Below are 22,944 nucleotides of genomic sequence, written 5' to 3'. Positions count from 1 at the left end.
TTATTTTTATTTAATTGTGATTATTACTACTTGTCTTATCTTGTATGTAATGTATGGTTAATTTTTTTGGCGGTAAGGGTTATAATGGGGGAGGGGAAATTCTAACTTTAATTGTATGAAGCTTTCTGTTAATGCTTTGAAAAAGTTTATAAATAAATTATGGGGAAAAAAATTCTAAATTGACAATTCATTTATTTTTGGAATATTTCAATGTTTAAAATAAATGATTTATGCACATCATTAGTTTTTGAAAAATTATATGTGCCCTCTAATCTGATTGAAAAATTCAGTTACTTCCCCTCAGCTCTTACAACGACGAGAGTTGTAACATACTATATATTCTTCTATTTTTGAGCTATCAGTTCTTATTACCCTTATATACATATTTATATTGCACTTTTTTCCCCTTGGTATTTCTGAATGTTATATGACTGTTGTTATTATTATTGTTAAGTTTTATATTTGCTATAGTTAAGTGTTATGTTGTGTATAAGCTACTTTTTTGAGCTATCAATTCCTTGGAATAATAAAGATCAATCAATCAATGTAGCGAACGACAATGATCCAACCATCCAATCAATTCCCGATAGACAAAATCAAGGCTGAGTCCAAAAACGCATACTTCCCTACTATAGTATAGGCGAAAAACAGTAGGCATATGTGACAAAAGAAGTATGTCCGAATTCACAGTACTCATAAAAGAGTAAAAAGTACCCGGATGACCTATTCTTCTGACGAGATTCTGAAGTTTGCATATGATGAACACTTTACTAGACCATGAGGCCACGGGAGAGGATTTGTGAATGGCAGTGGAGCAATGCAACTGACACTGGTCACATGATAATGACAACATAATGTAGTATGTCCAGATTACATTCTACACAAATTCATACTATAGAACATACATTTTTAGCGGCCGTAAAGTAATTAACTTAAAATAAGTACCTACTCAAGAGAGTATGTAATTTCATGCGCAGCCCAAGTCCCACCCTATATTTATTCTTATTGAGAAGCCATTTCACTCTGATATAGGCCTACATCACATATAGGGAAGAAATTACTAACGCAACTTCTGTGTCATGCAGACTTTAAGCCCATTGGGATTCCTCCGATGTTTTACAACCATAAAATAGGCCTTATTATTATTTACAAACAAAAGATTTTTATTCATCAATTTTCTTTTATTCATTATCTACTCGTCTGTGTGACTGTGGCCCTCAATACATTTGGCAATGCACAATTTAACATCAGGTGAGTTGAAAGAGATATTATTTGACATTAGATTGCACAACATTACCAAATAAATTTCTTGGAAAATAATAATAGCTAAAACATTAGTTTTAATAGACTATCCATGTTAACTTGGAAAATAATAATAAAACATTAGTTTTAATAGACAATCCATGTTATCAGATTAAAATGACATTCCTTTACCATCTTTCTTAGGACCACATTATGTTTTACTACTGTTCGACTTTAATACTGTGTGCCTTCTCTGTGTGTGTTTGTTAGTGTGAATGGGTAGCTATGTACGAGCATGTGTATGCGTCTGTGTGTGTGTGTGTGTGTGTGTGTGTGTGTGTGTGTGTGTGTGTGTGTGTGTGTGTATTGTTCGTGCATCAAGATGGCGGTGGCTCCTGACAGCAGAGTGCTCTCCTACAGTGTTTATAAATGGAGCTCGTACTCCTCGACATATTTACCCGAGTGAGTAACGCAAATTAAATACTCCCGTTGAGACTATTATGCTCTTAAATATACAAACACAGTTCATAACTCTTTAATTGTAATCAAATCCATTGCTTAATCTAACAAACGGGCCGGGCTACAGCAGACGGGTACATATAACGTTAACGTTACATAAAACAGCCGTTAATGTATAAACTGCAAACAACACAACAAACGAATTCTCTAAACGTACACATATATTTGCATTTACGGCTCTAAATGTCTTGTAATGTACAGATGTGGCAGTCATGTTAGCATGCTAGGCTAGGAGCATAAAGCAGCTCATATGATGCAAAAACACGCCTTCAAGACACCTAATGTGTTTTATTGTACATGTCTTTGTACATATTGTGAAGCTCTTTTAAGAACCTGACAGGTGTCTTTCTGCGTAGTATGTGTTATTTATCCTTAAAATAGTAATCAGAACTGCAGTATGTAACGTTAGCCGGTTAGCTAACGTTAACTGTTATGGCTAGTTTACCAGTGAACTGGAAGCAGTTTTAAATGTTTTATTTTTCTTAACTTAAAAACATCAAGTCGAAATGTATCTTAATTAACGTTAGACTGCATAAAAGTATTTGGTGGCTAACGTTAATGCTAAATTGTGGGAATATGACACTGATAGTCACAGACTATTTTTATCCCCTCTTTTAATCTTCTTCTGTTACTGTTAATCTACATATTATGTAACACAACTTTCATGGCAAACTGTATTTCTACTGAATATGCTGTTATTTCTAGGATCAAGTGGCAGAGTTTCGAGCAGCCTATGTAACGTTAACGTTAGACAGTCTATGAATCGCGGTTTTGAAACAGCTAATGAGTTTGTTGGTTTTTGCGGTTTAACATATAATATGCATGCAATTTGTGTATTGGAAAATGGATAATGTATTACTAATTTACATCACTTCTATATAATCTTTCTGTTAGATGTGACAGCTAGAGGCAAATGTGCTGTAGACTGACATAAACATGCATTCATTGTTTTTGTCAGTGGTGAAGCATATCATGTTGTGACACCTGTGTAACGTTACCCTTACCAATTTTGTTTTTGCTCATCTCAAGCTTGTATACTTTATGAACTTTATCCAGCAAGCAGAACTGTGTTGGACTTGCAGTGTTTTTGGCAGTGTTCAGTGCAAAAAGGGTCTTCAGTGGTGACGGACGAACACGGTCATCCACACACACAGTACAAAGTACCCTACCCATGTGAACTGCAAGCCCAGTACTGGCAATATATCCCAAATACGTGCAAAGAAACAATTTCTAATATTAACTCATCTTGTTTATTCGTAAAATCAAAAAAAAGATTCAGGACAGGTCATAAAACAAATGTGCTTAGAACTGTTTTATATTTAAAAATCTGTACATTTAAATGTAAAAGTCACTGAGTCTCACTCACTAAGCATGCCATTGCGTACGCACCAATTTGTTCGTGAAGTGTGTGTACGAACGATTTTAAGAACAAATCACAAATCATCAAAAATTTCGTAATAAAATGTATTCGAAATTTACGAAAAAATATAGGAACAACTGAAACCATACGTACGCAAAAATATAATCGTGTCTGTACGGCCTTATAATCATGCTAAGAAGATTTCATCCTAAAATGACCATAATTATAGGCTATTGTAGTATGTTGCATTTATTGTATTATATAATCCATAAAATGATATAATAAAATCAATAAATAATACAATTTAATTTCATCTTAAATGCATTCCATCATATAGGCCACCACAGTTAGAGTAAGAAAAGCCGCCTTATAGCTTCAGCTGCGAGGTTTCTCTGAATAACGCAGATATACACGTATACAGCTGGCCAATGAGATAGGTCTATCTGTAATCTGGGTCTGTATAAAATTTGTTTATTGTGAGAATGGCACACTTGGTATTACTCGAGGATCGGGCGAGAGCGCGTCTGCAAACAGCTGCAAGTTTGATGAGGAATCTAATCATTTTAATAAAGGCAATGAGTAACCTCGTGCACACGGCCGCTCATTTAGAATACTCCAAATTCACTAACAGAACGATTTTAAGAACAAATGCATATGCGCACGAACATGTTGTGAATTTGGGCAGATATTTTTCGTGAGAAGTTCTCCTGTGCGTACAAGTACGAAATAATCCACGCAATTATTAGTGAATGAGACCCACTGAGTGACTGATTTGAAAAGCGAACTACAAAGTAACACGTTACATGGAAAAAGTGGCAGGTCTATTATTTTGCATTTATACTCTAAGACTTAATGTGGTGTTTAACTCCCGAATGTTTGCTTGCAGAAATATATTAGTGGATAAACCTAACGATCAGTCTTCCAGGTGGTCATCTGAGAGCAACTACCCTCCACAGGTAAATGCTGCTCCTCTTTTTCACTGTTAACCTGAGCTGGATAATAGTTGTTCTATTCAAAATTCCAGGCTCTGCAAATGCTCTGCAGACATCCCCATTACATGATGCAAATTCTTAATAATAATAATAATAATAATACGTTTATTTATTAAGTGACATTCCCACACTCAAAGCGCTACAGTTAAAAGTAATTTTAAATTTAGAAATAATAAAAATATATTAAATGAATAATATTAATAGTTATAATAATAAAAAATATATTTTCAAAAGGTCTCTGCCTTAATGAGTATTGGCATTTGGCTTCAGAGACATGTGTTGCTCACTGTGTTGAAAATTGTTCATTATCTTATGCCTGTCTGGTTATGTTGAAATTTTCAATAATTGACACTGTGCCTTGCTTTCATATTCTTTGCCGGCCTTGTGGCACAGACAGATTTGTGGTGAAGCAATAAGGAAATTGAAAGTGCATGTTGGCGGCAGTAGAGTAGCACGTGCCCTCAACTTTTAACCGCAAAGACTTGTTTTTTCTGTGTGTCCTTCCACTCTCGTCATTTTACTTAAAAAGTACAGTCACCCTTCACAGAGTTCAAAACTTTGAAATCACAGTTCCTGTCATTATCCTTTTTTTTTTTTTTTTTAAATATACATTTGACAACTCTACATGTTGTAAATCATTGCAGAAAATTCAATCAATGTTTCATCTGTGGTTTATATGGTCTGAATGTTGTAAAAAAAGATTTTTTACTGAGCTCTTAGTGCAGTTGGCCATCAGTATTGGTGGATAGAATATCTCAGTCAATCTGGGTGAAATATTATTCCCATCTACAATAACAGTAGCCCGTTCATTTTTAGGGTCTATGCAAGGTCTGTTTGTTCTGAGCAATACTTTACAAGCTGTGATTGCAGGCTGTTCTGTCATGTATGTGTATTGTCTACAGTTGATTGAATTGTTTTCATGAGGGCAACATGAGTGATAGAGCCCCTCCTGTTCACCTGCATCTGAAGAGGGTGTTGGCAATCGCGGTCCCTGGCCATCAAGTGTTTTCGTATAAGAAACAAGAACAGAACTTCCTTGTGTTCCGTAATTTCAACAGAAGCACAGATACCATAATGCATTTAAGTCGGCATGAAACGGAAGTTGCGATTATTTTTTTTCCCTTATTGTGATGTATATATCTGAGCCAAACGGCCATTGTCCATTGAGAATTGATTAGATGGTTGGATTGTAGTGGTTTACTATTGCTGTGTGATCTCATGTGAGTGAAAGGTTGTCCCTCGCTCGGGCTGAGAAATAAGACGGGGAGAGGATGATATTTTGATTAAAAGATTATGATAAAGTATGATAGGTAAAGTTCACACATAAATAATTTATAATAAGTACTGTAATATTCCATGAAAAAAACAAGAATTGTTGACATGTCATGTTGACATGTCATGTTGACATTTATAGGAAAATTAGGTAAGCATCTGCAATGTATTAGTTGTTAGTCAGTTATTTCTTCTGTGTTTCTAGAATTTTCCACCCAAAATGGAAAGTGATGGGTACTGTCAAATATGTCAAGATCAAAAATTCTATTTTAATATTTTAGAGTGTTATTTATTCCTGTGGTTATATGCTGATTTGCTGCTCAAGAAACGTTTATTATTATTATCAATATTAAAAACAGTTGTGCTGCTTAATTATTGTGGAAAATGTGATACAATTTTAATTGAATAGAAAGTTCAAAAGAACAGCATTTATTTGAAATATAAATATTTTGTAACAGTAGAAATGTCTTATTACTCTCACTATTGTGTCTTCGCTGAATAAAAAGTATTAGGCTAATTTCTTTTAAAAAATCTTACTGACCCCATACGTTTAAACGGTTATGTATGATAGTTTTGAGGAGCAGCTGATAACATTTGAGTTATCATTCACTGAAAATCCACACCCCGAGATGCCTTTCAAATCTCATTTGTGGTTGTCTTTCATTACAAAACATCCTTGATATCAAATCTAGAGCAGCTATTAGAACACGGAAGAAATAGGTCTAGATTTGCTGTTGTGTTAAATGTAATTTAAAAAAAAATTATTATGCCTATGTGTACAGTTATTATTGATGTTACAAATGACTGTTTCTGCGGTGTCAAAGCTAGAACACCGGTTTGGTTTGGAGTTGCTTGGATATAACAATTTATTTTTCTGCTACTCAGTACTTGATCTTAAAACTGGAGAGACCAGCTATCGTTCTTAGCATCACCTATGGCAAATATGAGAAAACTCACGTGTGCAACCTGAAGAAATTCAAGGTGTTTGGAGGCATGAGTGAAGAAAACATGACAGAACTCTTGTCTAGGTGAGTCCGGATGGAAAATGGTAATTGTGATAAAAATCTACTTACAGGCTAATCTTTATGTCAGACAAGCTTTACAAACTAGTAGCTTTTCGACCATATTTAGAGTGGGTGACCAGATATACTTCACCTAGCAATGGGGCATCAGATACACAATCATTTTATAAAATGGCCAATAGTGTCTCTTGAGACGTGAGTAATGTTTGGGGAAATGGCTTCTTGTAATCTGATGTGATCATTCACTGTCTTTCTCATCTAATCCTAGTGGCCTTAAGAATGACTTCAACAAGGAGACATTCACGCTAAAGCACAAGATCGATGAGCAGATGTTTCCCTGCAGGTTCATTAAAATAGGTGAGTGTTTACAGAAAAAGCAAGCTTAAGTTATGGTGAACTCGTGTGCTGACACATTTAGGGGAAAGTTTAGTCATAGCACGATTTCAAAGGAAGGCAATGAGTTGAATGAGTGATTGAATGACTCTGCAAATCTTAGATGGAAAAAACAAGTGCTTGTGTGAAATATTTACAAACTCTGTTGGCAAAGATTTCAGTGTCTGAAACAGACAAAAAAAAATTAAGGGTAGGAAATTTGAGATCAAAATGTTTTTTGAAGCAAGGTCCCTGCTGTAAACCTGCAGTTTGTCATCATATGTCTTAATGTCCTCTCTTGATGCTGTCTGTATGCGCTTGGTTGTGTACAGTGCCTCTGATGTCATGGGGGCCCAGTTTTAACTTCAGCATCTGGTATATTGAGTTACACGGCATTGAAGATCCAGACGTTGTCCAGCCCTGCCTTAACTGGTACAGTAAGGTAAGTTGTGTCCAAACATTCACCTGCACCAAAACTGATCTTTCAGGGTGAATCTCACAAAGAACTGTTAGGGTCATATTTCACCCAAAAAATTATTTTTTTAATCAAAATGAACAAAATTTGAATAGTCAATACATCATCAATCCTTCTTCCAAAATTTTTGTCTCACCCTGATTCATTATGGTAGGCTGTTTATTTTTTAAACTGGGCGGGATGGTTTTCACGGGGAATTGTGTACACATGTCATTTGCCTGTGTCTCATCATATCCTTAAAAAGAGAGAAGTTGCTCCGGCTACTTTGACGTTTGTGGGTGTGGGAGTGGCAGAGGTTATTTGTAACAATGGACGAGAAAGGTTGACATGGAGCAGCTAAATCTCGAACCTCTGGGGAATCGCCCATTTAAAAAAAAATCAGAAATGAGGACAGTCTCCTGGCAAAAAGAAAACACGACAGAGCTTGTATTAAAATGAGAATCAACATCGGCTTGGCTTTTCTGGAGTTGGCGAGAACTGAGGAATTTGAAATGTTATAAAAGCGATGCGTAGATGGCGTTTTTTTTACTCCACAGATATGTAAGGTATTTTATTGAATAGATAAATTGCCTTTTAGCTCTCTAACAGAGTTCATTGTAAAGCATTATCTATTGTGAAGGGTCATTTCTCGTTGTATTTCCGGTTGTTGTAGCGCTGTGCTGGAATTTATTTTCAAAGAAGTACCATGTCTATTAATGGGTGGAGCTACAGTAATGTCTTCAACTAGTCAGGTTGAGAATGAGATCCTTTCCATCTAAACTGGTTATATCCCATAAGCGTAGTAGTGTATACAGGTCCTTCTAAAAAAATTAGCATATTGTGATAAAGTTCATTATTCTCCATAATGTAATGATAGAAATTAAACTTTCATATATTTTAGATTCATTGCACACCAACTGAAATATTTCAGGTCTTTTATTGTTTTAATACTGATGATTTTGGCATACAGCTCATGAAAACCCAAAATTCCTAACTCAAAAAATTAGCATATTTCATCCGACCAATAAAAGAAGTGTTTTTAATACAGAAAAAGTCAACCTTTAAATAATTATGTTCAGTTATGCACTCAATTTTGGTCGGGAATCCTTTTGCAGAAATGACTGCTTCAATGCGGCGTGGCATGGAGGCAATCAGCCTGTGGCACTGCTGAGGTGTTATGGAGGCCCAGGATGCTTCGATAGCGGCCTTAAGCTCATCCAGAGTGTTGGGTCTTGCGTCTCTCAACTTTCTCTTCACAATATCCCACAGATTCTCTATGGGGTTCAGGTCAGGAGAGTTGGCGGGCCAATTGAGCACAGTCAGTAAACCATTTACCAGTGGTTTTGGCACTGTGAGAAGGTGCCAGGTCGTGCTGAAAAATGAAATCTTCATCTCCATAAAGCTTTTCAGCAGATGGAAGCATGAAGTGCTCCAAAATCTCCTGATAGCTAGCTGCATTGACCCTGCCCTTGATAAAACACAGTGGACCAACACCAGCAGCTGACATGGCACCCCAGACCATCACTGACTGTGGGTACTTGACACTGGACTTCAGGCATTTTGGCATTTCCTTCTCCCCAGTCTTCCTCCAGACTCTGGCACCTTGATTTCCGAATGACATGCAAAATTTGCTTTCATCCGAAAAAAGTACTTTGGACCACTGAGCAACAGTCCAGTGCTGCTTCTCTGTAACACAGGCCAGGCGCTTCTGCCGCTGTTTCTGGTTCAAAAGTGGCTTGACCTGGGGAATACGGCACCTATAGCCCATTTCCTGCACACGCCTGTGCACGGTGGCTCTGGATGTTTCTACTCCAGACTCAGTCCACTGCTTCCGCAGGTCCCCCAAGGTCTGGAATCGGTCCTTCTCCACAATCTTCCTCAGGGTCCGGTCCCTTCTTCTCGTTGTGCAGCGTTTTTTTGCCACACTTTTTCCTTCCCACAGAGTTCCCACTGAGGTGCCTTGATACAGCACTCTGGGAACAGCCTATTTGTTCAGAAATTTCTTTCTGTGTCTTACCCTCTTGCTTGAGGGTGTCAATGATGGCCTTCTGGACAGCAGTCAGGTCGGCAGTCTTATCCATGATTGCGGTTTTGAGTAATGAAACAGGCTGGGAGTTTTTAAAAGCCTCAGGAATCTTTTGCAGGTGTTTAGAGTTAATTAGTTGATTCAGATGATTAGGTTAATAGCTCGTTTAGAGACCCTTTTCGTGATATGCTAATATTTTGAGATAACAATAAAAGACCTGAAATATTTCAGTTGGTGTGCAATGAATCTAAAATATATGAAAGTTTAATTTTTATCATTACATTATGGAAAATAATGAACTTTATCACAATATGCTAATTTTTTGAGAAGGACCTGTATGTTGTGAGCAGTAGGATAACCAGATTCATCCGCACTGTCACGCAGAGCCGAAAATTTTCTTCAGCAAAATGCATGTAGTTTTTTGGGGTTTAACCGCCAAAAGTTACATGTTGTACCTATAATCTCGTGAATGTCACTCAGCATGTAAACTGAAGTATTAATTAATTCCTGTTTTTTTGTAAACTTTATTTCAGTAATCTGCGTAATTGTCTTTTTATGCCATAATCATTAACAGGTTTTAAATTGCCAAGCTGTTCCAGTAGGGGAAACATTCATGTTTTTATAACACTTGCACACCATTTGCACAGGAAGTTTTACACAATATTAAACATGGATTGGAGGCATGCTACAGTGTTTTTTTTTTTCTGGACAGTACCGTGAACAGGAGGCCATCCGCCTGTGCCTGAAACACTTCCGGCAACACAATTACACAGAAGCCTTCGAGTCTCTGCAGAAGAAAACACGGATCGCTCTGGAGCACCCCATGCTGACGCACCTTCACGAGCGGCTGGTCCTCAGAGGAGACTTTGACGCCTGCGAGGAGCTCATAGACAAAGCCGTGAGAGGTACCCCACCCAGTGTTTCATCATATGGTTACGTGCCACATTCATTAAGTAGGGAATGTGGGCATGTTGGTTCACTGTAGGCGAACAGAATTGTTCTGGATTGTAATCGTATTATGTGGCCAGCCAAATGTTTTGTCAAAAAAAGATGATCTACACTCAAAGGTTCTGTTATAAGGCTTTTAAGTTATATTTCTAATATGCTATGCTCTTACTGTTAGAGAAGATCTCATGTCGAAGAAATGTTACTTTCAATTTAAGAAATTCAATTTACCTATCCCAAAGCTTTAGTTCCTTGTACTCTCACTATTTGAATAGTGATTATTTACTGTTTTGCAAAACGTATTGTTTTTCACATACTTCCACCTTAACTAATATTTGCATGTTGTATTGACTGAAGGATGCAGAAATTACCAAGATATTTGATACAATTTAAATTACATTTCTTTAGCTCAAACAGTAGAGCATGGCACTTGATGGGTTTCCATTTCCAGGAAATGTATGAAATGCAGTGTACATCTCTTTGGGTAACAGTGTCTGCCAAATGCATACATGTAAATGTAATTAATACAATGAGTCATAATGACCAATTTGCTTCTTTTTGTCAGAAACCTGTGGGTGGTGTGTGTCACACAAGGACAGTTGAGAACTTTAGTTCCCATAACATTGGTGGTCATATGTCAGTAATGTGCAACATAAAAGTTGACCTGGCTATGACTCGATTTAAAGAATGTGTGTCCGCAGAGCACATTTCAACTAACTGAATAAATGTTGTTTAAATTTAAGGTAACATTTGAATATTTTGATTTGAAAGTGGTTTGTGCTACCAATAAAAATAGTCTGATGCTCATTGACAGTGATCTAAAACTGGAGGTTGTGAATCTCTTGTGCTCTTGCTTTTGTAGTCTCTGTCACTCATTTCGATAGAAATTGCCAACTTTCCTTGACAGTTTATGACTTGAAGCCGAGATTATATTACACAGAAACAGTTCACAGGTTTTACATTGAATGGGAGAAAATGCAACACACAATATGGCCACTTTAGCAAAGGAGGTCCTGCCTTCCAAAAAGGCCAATTATCGGTCTTTAATGCCTATGTTTATGATACAGTTTATGTCAGGTTAATTGTTGATCTAAACAATTGTTGTATGACTGAAATCGCTGTCCAGCGCTGTAGCAAATATGGCCGCTGAGTGAACTTCAAGTCGCTTTGCTGAAAATGATTGAATTAAATTCACTCTGCTGACAAAACAAATAGTCTCTCCTCAAGTTCGAGTCATTGGTTGATCCAATGTTGCTGTTGTCATGCTGGTCAAGAACAAATAAGGTGTTTACAGATTTTTGGGAGGAATCAACATATTAGGATGGGATAGAAGAACATATTTTACACACTTCAACTTTAAACACAGTAGCGTTTTGCATTTTACACATTCTTTTTGGTGGTCAAAGTCTAAATTACTGTTATTAGAACCTAATGTACACTTGTTTCCCTTTCAGGGAGCATACAATAGCAAATTAAAGTGCTTTTTATTTGTTCTCTTCCAGATGGTTTGTTTAATCAGTACATCAGCCAGCAGGATTATAAGCCCCGCTGGAGTCAGATCATCCCCAAATGTAACAAAGGTATGAAAGCAGGCTACTGAACACACAAGTGACGGCCTCTTGCTCTGAATCTGAACAAAGGACTCCAGGGAATTCATGTCTGCTGTATTAAATTACTTAAGGGGTGTATTGATATTCAATATATCTTCCATGTTCTTGCTCTTTTCCTGTGTCTTGTTCCTGACACACACTTCTTCATTCACTTTCATTCTTTCTCATTCTCTCTGATTAGGTGATGGTGATGATAACAGGCCAGGCATGAGAGGAGGTCATCAGATGGTCATTGATGTTCAGACAGGTACATCTTACGTCAGGTGGTTTATTTGCAAAGTTTCTGATTGGCTGGTTATTACAGTGCTATTTAGCTTGTCCTGTCTTGCTTGTAATGGAATGCCTGTTAAGACTGCATTTCACCCATAATTTCGAGTTAAGAGCTGTTTTAAATGTGCGTGTGAATCTGTGAGCTTGTTGTTAGAGGAACAATCGATCCCACAGCCCTCATATGGCCCTGTACGTTCAGACTGACCTCGAGTAACCCGCTCTACCGCTCTGCAGATGCTCAATAGCTCAAACAACTGTCTCTGCTTATCACCATGGCGACATCAGCCTTTCAACCTCAGCTCACAGCTGCTTCTCAATAATATTATGATTTATAGCAGCTTAAACTTAAACTACCATTCTAGTTTTTATCCTTTAGTTTCATATTGAATTTCTTACAAAGGTGTAAAACGCCTCTCACTCAAACGACGCTTCGTCTTTGTTTTTAATTTGTCTTCGCCTCTTTGTCCGACAGAAACAGTGTATCTGTTTGGTGGCTGGGATGGAACGCAGGACTTGGCTGATTTCTGGGCATACAGTGTAAAGGAGAATCAATGGGCCTGCATATCCAGGGATACGGAGAAAGAGGTAAGAGAGAAAGTGAAAGAGGATTTTTTTTCAATTATGACTGCTGAATGGCTCAGAAATACCCTAGATGTTTCAATCAGGTCATTTAAGTTTCACTTACTTTGTTTTCTATGCAAAGTGTGTTGATGGATGCGTACTCTTTTATCTGTAGGTTACTTAGATGGGTATTTTTGACTCCTAGTTGGAATAGTTTGTGGATGAGCAAGAGAATGAAATTATTGTAATGAAAAATATGTAGATTGATGGCCTCAATGCTGATGAAGGCTTATGTGACCAAGAACCGCCAAGGGATTGATAACATGGATCTCACTAATTTTGGATAACCCAGTGACTAGTTCTTTCTCAGAAATGCCCATAATCATATCCTGGTACCTTGTAAAAACAACTTTATTGTCGGATAAGCGGCTTTCACACCTGGTAGTTATAGGAACTAAGTTATAGGAACTAGCCACCAGGGCAGTCCCCCAAGAACTTAATGTTTCCCTAGGACCATTTTCCTGGTTGCATTCACACTGCCAGTTGGAACTTACGTCCTGAAGGTGGTCCTAGAACTAAAATCTTTCCCAGGTCATGTAGTGCAGTGGTTCCCAACCTTTTTTGGTCTGAGACCCCCTTTTTCCCAAAAAAATATTTTAGGGCCCCCCTTCACATTTAATGATATTATCGCTCTTGTAAGCTTGCAGCAAGGATGACAAAATATGTTGTTTTCAAACAAATGGTATATTTACTATAACCAGATATGTTTATGCACAAATAATAGCCTATATTATTGAAAATACAATAACAAAAACATCAGTAGGCCTGTTGTAATTTAAAAACTGCAATGCAAAATTGAAATGCAAAACCTAAAAATATTCCCACTGGTGTGTAGGTAAAAAAAGAAAGAATATAGGCTATTATTAAATGACTGCTGTCTGGGGCCTCAATACTTGCAAGTTATTTGTGAGGCTTTATCAATGTGAGGCTTTATTTTTTACGTTTTTGGCGCTTTAGCGAGCTATAATAAACTTGCGTTTATTAACAGAATAATGCGTCTTTCGGAAGAACATTGTAGCCGGAACTACTTCTCTCTGTGTACGTCTATGACGAGTCACGCAGGTACTGGGCTACTCCGCAGCGGCAGCGATCCGAACCAGTGTAAAATAGTCCCAATGTAAACACTTATTATAGGTGTACCATAGTGGTTCAGGATAAGACAAAAACACGGATTGATAGATTCATGATGAACTCGCTCATTATATAAATTTTGAACAGGAAAAAGTTAAGGACTTTTATTTAATGCTCATTGCTCCAAACTTTTCAAAATATGACGCGACCCCCCACAGAGCTCGCTGAGGCCCCCTTGTGGGCCGCGACCCCCCTGTTGGGAACCACTGATGTAGTGTGTATTCGCCAAAAAGCAGGTTGTTCCGCCATTGTTTATAGGAACTTTGAAAAGGTTCCTCCGTTGCAAAAGCCCCTATGCCTATGTACTGATTAAAAACTTGAAATAGTGTAATGACAAGCAGATTTCAATTGTACGATTTTGAAAGAACTCCGTTTTTGTGTACAATATGCATCATGGTCTATAGGTTGTCTGAGTGTGTGGTGTAAGGGGTGAAAACTATAAGGTTGTGATGTATTTCTTTTAGAGCGGCCCCAGTGCGCGCTCTTGTCACAAGATGTGCATCGACTCTCAGCGGAGGCAGATCTATACTCTGGGACGTTATTTGGACTCCTCTGTCAGAAACAGCAAGTCCCTGAAAAGTGACTTCTACTGCTATGACATTGATGCCAACACGTGGACCCTCCTGAGCGAGGACACATCCGCTGATGGAGGACCCAAACTTGTGTTTGACCACCAGGTGCACATTTTAAATGACACAAAATGATTCAGGATGTATGCCCGCATACCACCAGGAGTCTCCCTTTTACAGATTTATGATGAATAGTTCAGTATCTCTCAGAAAGTTGAACAAAGCTTCTGTCTTTCTTTCTCTCAGATGTGCATGGACTCTGAGAAGCACATGATCTACACTTTTGGTGGTCGGATTCTGACGTGTAACGGCAGCGTTGATGACGGCAGGACGTCTGAACCTCAGTTCAGCGGGCTTTACGCGTTTCACTGTCAAGCTGCTAGCTGGAGTCTGCTCAGAGAAGACTCATGTAACGCAGGGCCAGAGGACATCCAGTCCCGCATCGGACACTGCATGCTTTTCCACACGGTTCGTCTCCTTAGTAACGACTCATAAAGTGTTCTGAGCTGCAAAAATGATATTTTACATGTTGACCTCAAATTTTTTGATTGATGCATTTGTGGATTGGGCAATATGGGGTGGGCAATATGACCCAAATCTTGAATTACTGTTGAATTTTATGTAACTTTAACAAAATATATAATTTTGTGTTTTTTTAATATATATTAGTTTAATTCCCTAAAAAAAAATGTTTAGAATTTATGGGTGGTTTTGACAAAAATGTTGATGTGACAGTTTTGTTTCTCTGACCCGCAGAGAAATCGCTGCCTGTACGTTTTTGGAGGTCAGAGGTCCAAAACATACTTGAATGATTTCTTCAGTTACGACGTTGACGGTGATCATGTGGAGATCATCTCAGATGGCACCAAGAAGGACTCAGGCATGGGTATGATGTCATTAGCAAACTGCAAATTTGTAAAAAAAAACAACACTGGCTGGGATTTTTTGATAACATTTTTTTTATCGTCCTGTAAGAATTACTCTTACAAAGCTTTGCCCTGTAAAGAAACACCTTATAAGGAGAGTATAAGAATCTTGAGCATGAAGGTGACATCATGTTCAGAAATAGAGTTGAATCAGGTGGGGATTATGTCACTGCAGCGGCCTGTTACACGCATCGGAAGCGAACATGTGATCTATTGCAGCCCCACTGTTCAACCGCTAAATCAACTTGACATCATCTGTCTTCCTGATGCTGATAGACACAGATCTGCTGGTCTGGATGATGGTGATGAACATTTCTTGTGAGGACTGTCATGATGATTGGTGAATATTGAAGCAGATTCCTGAGCAGGGAGAACATGCTGCTCTACAAAGAACACGCGTTCTGCCGCTCATCAAGATATTCGTCTCTGAAGACTGCGTAAAATACACATTTTCAAATTTAAAGCCTTCTCTAGTAGACCAGATATTTGCAGCCCTTGATGACTACTTTATTTACGGGGAAAAAAAATCTAGATAAAAAATCAGTGGTTGCAGGCACAATCCTTGGGTTTTCAAGGTGGTTACTAGTGTGTTTCTAAGTGGTTACTACAGTAATTTGGATAGTTGTTTGGTGGTTACTTACTGACCCTATGATATGACCCTGACATCTCTATGATTTTCTGGTCCCTGCAAAAGGGCACAGATCGCTCCCTTCTTGAATATTAGGGCTTTTCTGCATGTTTTAAGTAATGGCTTAATATAACAGCACCTCTCTCTTCAAGGTGAATTTGAGGAAGCTTATGGCTTTTTTTTGCAGAAACACAGCAGTGTTGTTATTGTTGACTAAAACTAGAAGAATTTTTTTTTGTGTGATTTTAAAAATTTAAATAAATATTATATGAAAAACTTAAACGCAAAGATAAATGTTAACCGAAAATATAAACATTAAAGCTCTTTAAAATATTAAATACTATAATAATAGTATATAAATAATAAATTTAAAAAAACCTCATATATAAGAAATATATATCGTCGTCCTCAGCGTCAGCCCTCTGTCGGCACAAATCAACGTTTAACAATACCGATTTGATTAAGTTCTCAGAACTTTGATTGACTTCTGGTGAACTGAGTTCTTAGAAAATACTTTCACGCCCACGCACTTGCGGTGATTAACTTACCTGACAGACACTGACGTCAGCTACACACTTGCACACACACTATGATACTTGCACACACAATCAAGTCTTCTAACAAAGCAGACATTGTAAAATGTCTCTGATCATCACAGAGAAGAATTCGATGAGTTGAGAGGTCATAAAGGCTGCACACCCACATAATGTCCCTCAAATGTTTTCACTTTCTCTATAATCAGTAATTATTGCATGATATTGTGTCAAGCTCAGAGGGAAATGCCAAACCGAACAGCCAGTTCACAGAGAAGAGAGACTCCGAAGGTGGATGAGTGTGAGAGCTCTGTGAAGCCTGAGAGAGATTGTGCAGACACAGGCCTGTGACACACTTCCTGTTCCCATAAACAGATTGTGTAAAATCTCAATGGGCGACTTGAGAGAGTATAAAAAGACCTGTGTTCTCTCTGTTATCGCGTTAGAGAGAGATGTGTGTGCGACGAGGACAGGGGGTGACAGAAAGAGAACGAGCTAGAAGGCTGCAGAGAGGGACAAAAGTAAGACCGAACAGAATACAATTTACCAGGAAGGAAAAGGTGAGCCCGAACAGAATGCTCACAACCACACCTTAAAGGAGTAGTTCACCCCAAGAAAAACATTTATCATGTAGTTCCAAACAGGGGTGATGTTTTCTTTTGGGTATATAAAAAAAGAATGAATAAACTAGAATTGCCAGCCAATTCATAGATTAAAATGGTCTAAAGCTCTGCTGTGACATTATCATGACTCGTAAATAAATAATGGGCATGACACTGATTTGGTTTGAAACTTGAGAATAGAGGCTGATATGTGAAACTAATTGTTAAAATATCAACCTTGGGCATCTGTGTTTTAGACAGTTTAGCAAACCTTATACAGATATTTGTCACAGAATGGGATGATTGGTCAATCATAATTCAGTATTATAGAGAGCTGTGTGTAATATTTTAATTTAATATTATTTGTAAACATTATAAATGTGTTATTTCCTCATATATTAATATAATGTTGCATTTTTAAACCTTAATAAACAATGCTTAACTATTTCATAAATATAATATAAATTTTTATGTAATGGAGAAAAAATGCATACCATCTCTTGAGTATGTAAGTTTAAGTCCGTCTGTGTTTGTGTTGCAGTACCAATGACCGGGTTCACTCAGCGTGCCACCATCGACCCGGAGCTCAATGAGATCCACGTTCTATCAGGACTCAGCAAAGACAAAGACAAACGCGAGGAGAATGTGCGCAATTCCTTCTGGATCTACGACATTGCACGCAACAACTGGTGCGTGAGTTCTCGGACAAGCTCTTCATCTGTGCAACATTGCACATTGCATGCTAATGAGTACACTAGACCTGTGTTTGTACACTGTGGCCCTGAGGACTGCCTGCATTGGTAATCCACAACGTGCCTTCAGGAGCTTCATTCCTAAGGTTTTAGATTGCTATTCATCGCTGCAAAGGAAGAAAATCTCCAGTTATGATGAGAGAACTGTATTTTCTCTTTGCAGTGCATTAAAAAGACAGCACTGAATGATAAGTGTATAATGCCCGTAAAAGTATCATACAAAGACCCCTTATATAAATTGTTCTCAGCTTGAATGCACACTCGCATATATTGAATAAAGCCAGACTGAAAGTATAATTTCAAAGGCCTGACTGACCTTCAGAAAGGGAGTTGGTGACCATCAAACAGGAACAGAATGTTCTCTGCTTGCGTGTGGGGCTGAACTCTTGTGTGTGTTTGTGTGTTTGTATTAAATGTACTTTGCATTTAACCGGGGGAGAAAAAACCTTTGTTCTGTACAATATTTGAAAAAAAAGGTGGCTTACGGCGTTTGAAAAATTGGTCCGTCAGTGTTTCCTTTGGATGCGGTGTGCTAGTTTCTGTCATTTTGTTTATTTGACTTGATTTGGGTGGGTGCAATTGTGTACAGTATGCAATTGTGAACAGTATACAGTTGCTAGGACAGTATGCACAGTTTAGTATGAAAGACTATCTGTGTGTTTGTGTGCAGGTCATGTGTTTATAAGAATGACCAGGCGGTGAAAGAAAACCCCACTAAGGCCCTACAGGAAGAAGAACCTTGTCCTCGTTTTGCTCATCAGCTAGTCTACGACGAGTTGCACAAGGTATTGTTCATTTCATATTTACCATGCCAAATGATCTACATTTATGATAACTGTGGTGGTGATGTGGTTTAGGATTCACTGGTTAAAGGTCTGACATGATAACCTAAAGTTTGTTGGTTTCAACCCCAGCTAGCCTGGAGGAAGTCAACATAACCCTATTTACTTCCTTAATACTGAATAATAATATTACATCAGTAAAATGAATCGCAAACACCGTTTTATGTTCTTTCAAAGGTTTCTGCAGTACATTTTTTTCTATTATTTTATTATATTATATGAATTATATTATTTGTGTAATATAATCTAACAATAAAAATGATATGAATATTACAATAGTACTTTAGTATTCTATAAATGTAATATTACATCGTCGTTTGATCGGGTGTTAGGACACCATTAGGTCACTGGATGGAGTTTTTCGGTTCCTTGCCACTGTTGCCTTTGGCTTGCTCAGTTGGGGATATTCAAATTAATTAACCAATCATACCATTGATCAGCTCTACCAAATTTGGATGTCTTTTTTTCCAGTAATAAACAAACATTGTTAAGTTGTTTTGATTGATACTGTGAAGCAGCTTTGATACAATCTGTATTGTGAAAAGCGCTATATAAATATATTTGACTTGACTTGACTTGACTATTAAAGGCTTTCGAACGCTTATTAATAACTAGCTCTTTAATTTAGACTGTTAACAACAAACTGTTTTTAACTTATAATTCATAATTCAAAGGTTTCAGGTATCTGTTGTGTATCCTTACTTTTCAAAAGAGACTCATAATGATTCTGTATCACTGCCTGATTGTTAATTATCAGCAGCTTTCAAATTATTAGGTTTTAAACTAGTATATATATATATTTGGTTTATAGTATATATTATAATGTATACTATTTACTACTACTGATAAAAACTAGTATGTTTAATTGCTGTACTAATTAAAGCAGTGAGCAGTGGTTTGATACTGATATGGTACACAGGTGCATTATCTTTTCGGTGGAAACCCGGGGAAGTCCAGCTCTCCTAAAATGCGATTGGATGATTTCTGGTCCTTAAAGCTGTGCCGCCCTTCCAAAGAATATCTGCTTCGACACTGCAAATACCTCATTCGCAAATACAGGTACAAATATACTTTTATATGAGTTCAAGAGTGTTTCAAAATGCTTCACCCTGACTCTTAAGAGATATTCATTATTCTGACCTCACAGTTCTTGATTAGAAATTGTGCTTAAGAATAATATTTACTGAATTAAGTAGTCTGGTCTCTAGTTTCTCTGTTTAAAGCCAAAGAAAACTGTCAGATACACTAAGTTTCTGTTCCATGTTAAACAGTTGGTGTCGATTGTAAATGCGCAGTACATGCACTAGCTCTGATCTGTGTGATCTGAATGTAAACCATTAGGACCAAGCTGTATTGTTATGTAATTGCAGTGTCATGCAGCACTGCAGTTAGTGATTAAGTTACAGTGGTATTTTTCCATCGGTGCATGTCATTTCTGCTCTCTTAGTGCCCTCTTGTGGCCATATTTGGTTAGTTAATAGAATAATAATGTACTTAGGAATTCTGAAACCTCAAACATGAAATAAATGAGAACAGATTTTCCCCCAAGGCATTTTTAAACATGTTGTCATGTTTACACAGGCTTGTTGCCTTTTGTGTTTTTGCAGGTTTGAGGAGAAGGCTCAGACCGAGCCCTTGACTGCACTTAAATATCTACAGAATGATTTGTCTCTTACCGTGGACCACACTGACCCCAATGAGACAAAAGAGGTTACGACCGCTTAAAATTATTACATTTAATGATTAAACGCCAGTTCTCACTGATAACTATATTAACGTCCACACCAGTGGAAGATAACGTTCTGTTTATTGTAAGCGTGTCCTGCTGTTTTGTCATCTGCCACTTTAAATGCTCAAGCAAGATGGATTCTGATTGGCTCTCAATGTTTTTATCGCTCATCAGCTGGAAATTTTTTTTTTTTCTGAAAGTGATCATTTCTCTGTGTTGTTATTATTAGTGGTGTGAACTCTGCTATTCTTTTGTATTTAGAACATTTTTATATCTTTATCGTTATAGTTATCGTCCTTTAGTGTATTAACAAACAATAAACTTCTGCTATTGATTGAGTCAGGATGTGCATTTACATGCATTTAAAAAGTTGATTTCAATTCAATTAAAGCCATGTAAGTGCTTTTAGTCAGACTAAAATCGTACTGGTCACAATGAGTGTGTTTTGTAAATAAATGTGCTTTTTGTGTGTTTGTTTCCTGTAGTTCCAGCTCTTGCCCTCTGCTCTGTTCAAATCCAGCTCAGACTTCATTCCTTTAGGTGAGTGCTTTGTTCAGATTCATTTCATGAACATGATAGTGCTTTGATTCTTAATATAGATTTTTTTTTTCTTTTCTTCATCACAGGCTTTTCAGACGTGGATCAGACGTACGCCCAGCGCACTCAGCTGTTTGACACACTTGTCAATTTCTTCCCTGACAATATGACCCCACCCAAGGGTAACCTTGTTGACCTCATCACCCTGTAGCCACGCCCACACATTAGGCCACACCCCCGACAGACCTCTCAGACTCCTCTCACCAAAAACAGAAGTTATTTTTCTACATTTTCCACCCGAGGTGTGCCATGCCCACCTACTGTGCTTTCTCTTACAGATGTAATACCACTTAAACGTCACTGAGACTTATTTAATATGCAGAAATATAATTTTCTACTCTGGAGTGGCAGGGTTGGTTTTTTTGTTTAAAAAAAAGTTGTCAGAATTAGGTTTAAATTTGCATATCTGCCAAATTGTGAACTGATTTGATTTTTTTTTAAACCATTTTTTTCTGCTGACTCTATTTCATTTTTATCTTTTAAATATTCTCTCATACAGTTTGTAAAATAGGTTAGTTATAAATCCAAGCAGTTTACATCATAAAAAGGTGAATTTGATTTATGAACTGTGTGATCATCATGGGTTCCTTTCTGCCTTCTTATTTTAAATCACATTTTAATGGACAAACATGCGCAGCCAGTGAAGGCCTGAGGCAAAGATCAGAGCGCCCTCTAGAGTCATTTCTGATTTGAATACACATTTAGATGAATTCTGAAGGAATTGTCCCCTCAGTACTGGATTTGAATACTGGCTTCCATCTAAACCTGCTGCTGCTATTGAATGCTGTCATGACATTAGTGCTTTCTTTGACTCTTTAATATATTCCATAACTATAAATTGTCATCCACAATTCTTACAAGGAATACAGTGATATGTTCGAGATGTAACGTACACAAGAAGTGTTTTCCATTCTGTATGTGCGTAGGAACGCAAATATTAGTGCACATTCATGTATGGCAACACTCTGTACTTTATAACAGGTTATTACACTCATATCCGTTAGCAAATGGATTTTTCGAAACACTGCTGCAATTAGACAAACCGAAGACATGGATTAATTGAATTTTTGAAGTGTAGATTGCTGTTTACTTAAGGTTGTGGCTGCTTTTGTCCAAACTCAATGTAGTCCAGTTCACACTGCTGTGTTACATAGACTGTTCAGCAGACTGGTAAACAACACAAAGGAGCCTTATTGGGACCACCGAAGACAGAAGAGACCCCTCACTATTTATTATTAATATTATAATTTTTTCTTGGTGAACTTGAGCCCTGAATGTCACGTCTTTCCGTCTTCCTCTATGATGTCATAGAGATGTTTGTATGTGCCCTTCATTCCGTATGAGCTTCCGGATTGTTTGAAATCTTGGACAGATTAAAATATGTTGGACGATAGTCTTCCATATAGTTTCACGTGAGTGTCTCCATCTGTGTGTCTGGATAACTTGGTCTCCATTTGTGCAGTGTTAGTTTAACATCAGTTGTTTTAGAATTGTTTGTGTCCCTGTGCACGAGTAGGGAAGAAATAATCCTGTAATTGGATCGCTCCTAAATTTGCTGTACTTCTGGCTTCACCCACGCAGAAACCAAAGGCTCCAAGAACCATGGGACATCACATTATGTTTCACCCTGCTCATTGTGTCCTCCCAAGTGGGATATCTCAATTCCCTGAACTCAGTATTAGCTGTAGTTTGGCCCCTGTGATGCGAGGCGTATCACGAGGAGATGCACTTACGGCGCACTAGAGCGTGGAAGTTTGACTTCTCTGTGATTGGCCCATTTGTGAATTTATTTTTTTTTTTCTGCACTCTTGTGTTTCTTTCCTGGTGTGAAAGCAATTTGGTTTATGATTTATGACTTGTAATCCAGGGCTTTCTTTGCCTTCCGTAGCTAGCATTGTCTTTGTGCCAGGAAGAAAGTTTTTTTTTTTTT

At 37.6% G+C, this 22,944-nt stretch overlaps 1 protein-coding gene across 1 annotated transcript; it reads left to right on the top strand.

The window, feature by feature from the left end:
- The first annotated feature begins 1,512 nt into the window (after window positions 1–1,512).
- mkln1 (muskelin 1, intracellular mediator containing kelch motifs) lies at window positions 1,513–22,423 on the top strand. Its single transcript, XM_077234642.1, has 18 exons — window positions 1,513–1,704; window positions 4,008–4,077; window positions 6,271–6,413; window positions 6,676–6,764; window positions 7,112–7,221; window positions 9,972–10,164; window positions 11,707–11,784; window positions 11,996–12,061; window positions 12,557–12,669; window positions 14,301–14,513; window positions 14,652–14,873; window positions 15,162–15,291; window positions 17,636–17,783; window positions 18,517–18,631; window positions 19,608–19,747; window positions 20,296–20,398; window positions 20,903–20,957; window positions 21,044–22,423. The coding sequence occupies exons 1-18, from the start codon at window positions 1,538–1,540 to the stop codon at window positions 21,163–21,165; spliced, it is 2,277 nt and encodes a 758-aa protein (XP_077090757.1). The 5' UTR covers window positions 1,513–1,537; the 3' UTR covers window positions 21,166–22,423.
- Window positions 22,424–22,944: the final 521 nt, after the last annotated feature.

The sequence above is a fragment of the Siphateles boraxobius genome, unplaced genomic scaffold (genome assembly GCF_051911475.1).
Source record: "Siphateles boraxobius isolate OS27281-9 unplaced genomic scaffold, OSU_SipBor_1 19, whole genome shotgun sequence".
Classification (NCBI taxonomy): Eukaryota; Metazoa; Chordata; class Actinopteri; order Cypriniformes; family Leuciscidae; genus Siphateles; species Siphateles boraxobius.
Note: the sequence above shows the minus strand (reverse complement) of the source record. Positions and strands in the feature narration are given on the sequence as shown.

Bases quoted from the DNA above. Each gene is read 5' to 3' on its own strand.
- mkln1 (XM_077234642.1), top strand. From the start codon at position 1,538: ATGTGTATGCGTCTGTGTGTGTGTGTGTGTGTGTGTGTGTGTGTGTGT. The intron at 20,399-20,902 runs GTTACGACCGCT...TGTTTCCTGTAG, and splicing joins ACCCCAATGAGACAAAAGAG to TTCCAGCTCTTGCCCTCTGC. The intron at 20,958-21,043 runs GTGAGTGCTTTG...TCTTCATCACAG, and splicing joins CTCAGACTTCATTCCTTTAG to GCTTTTCAGACGTGGATCAG.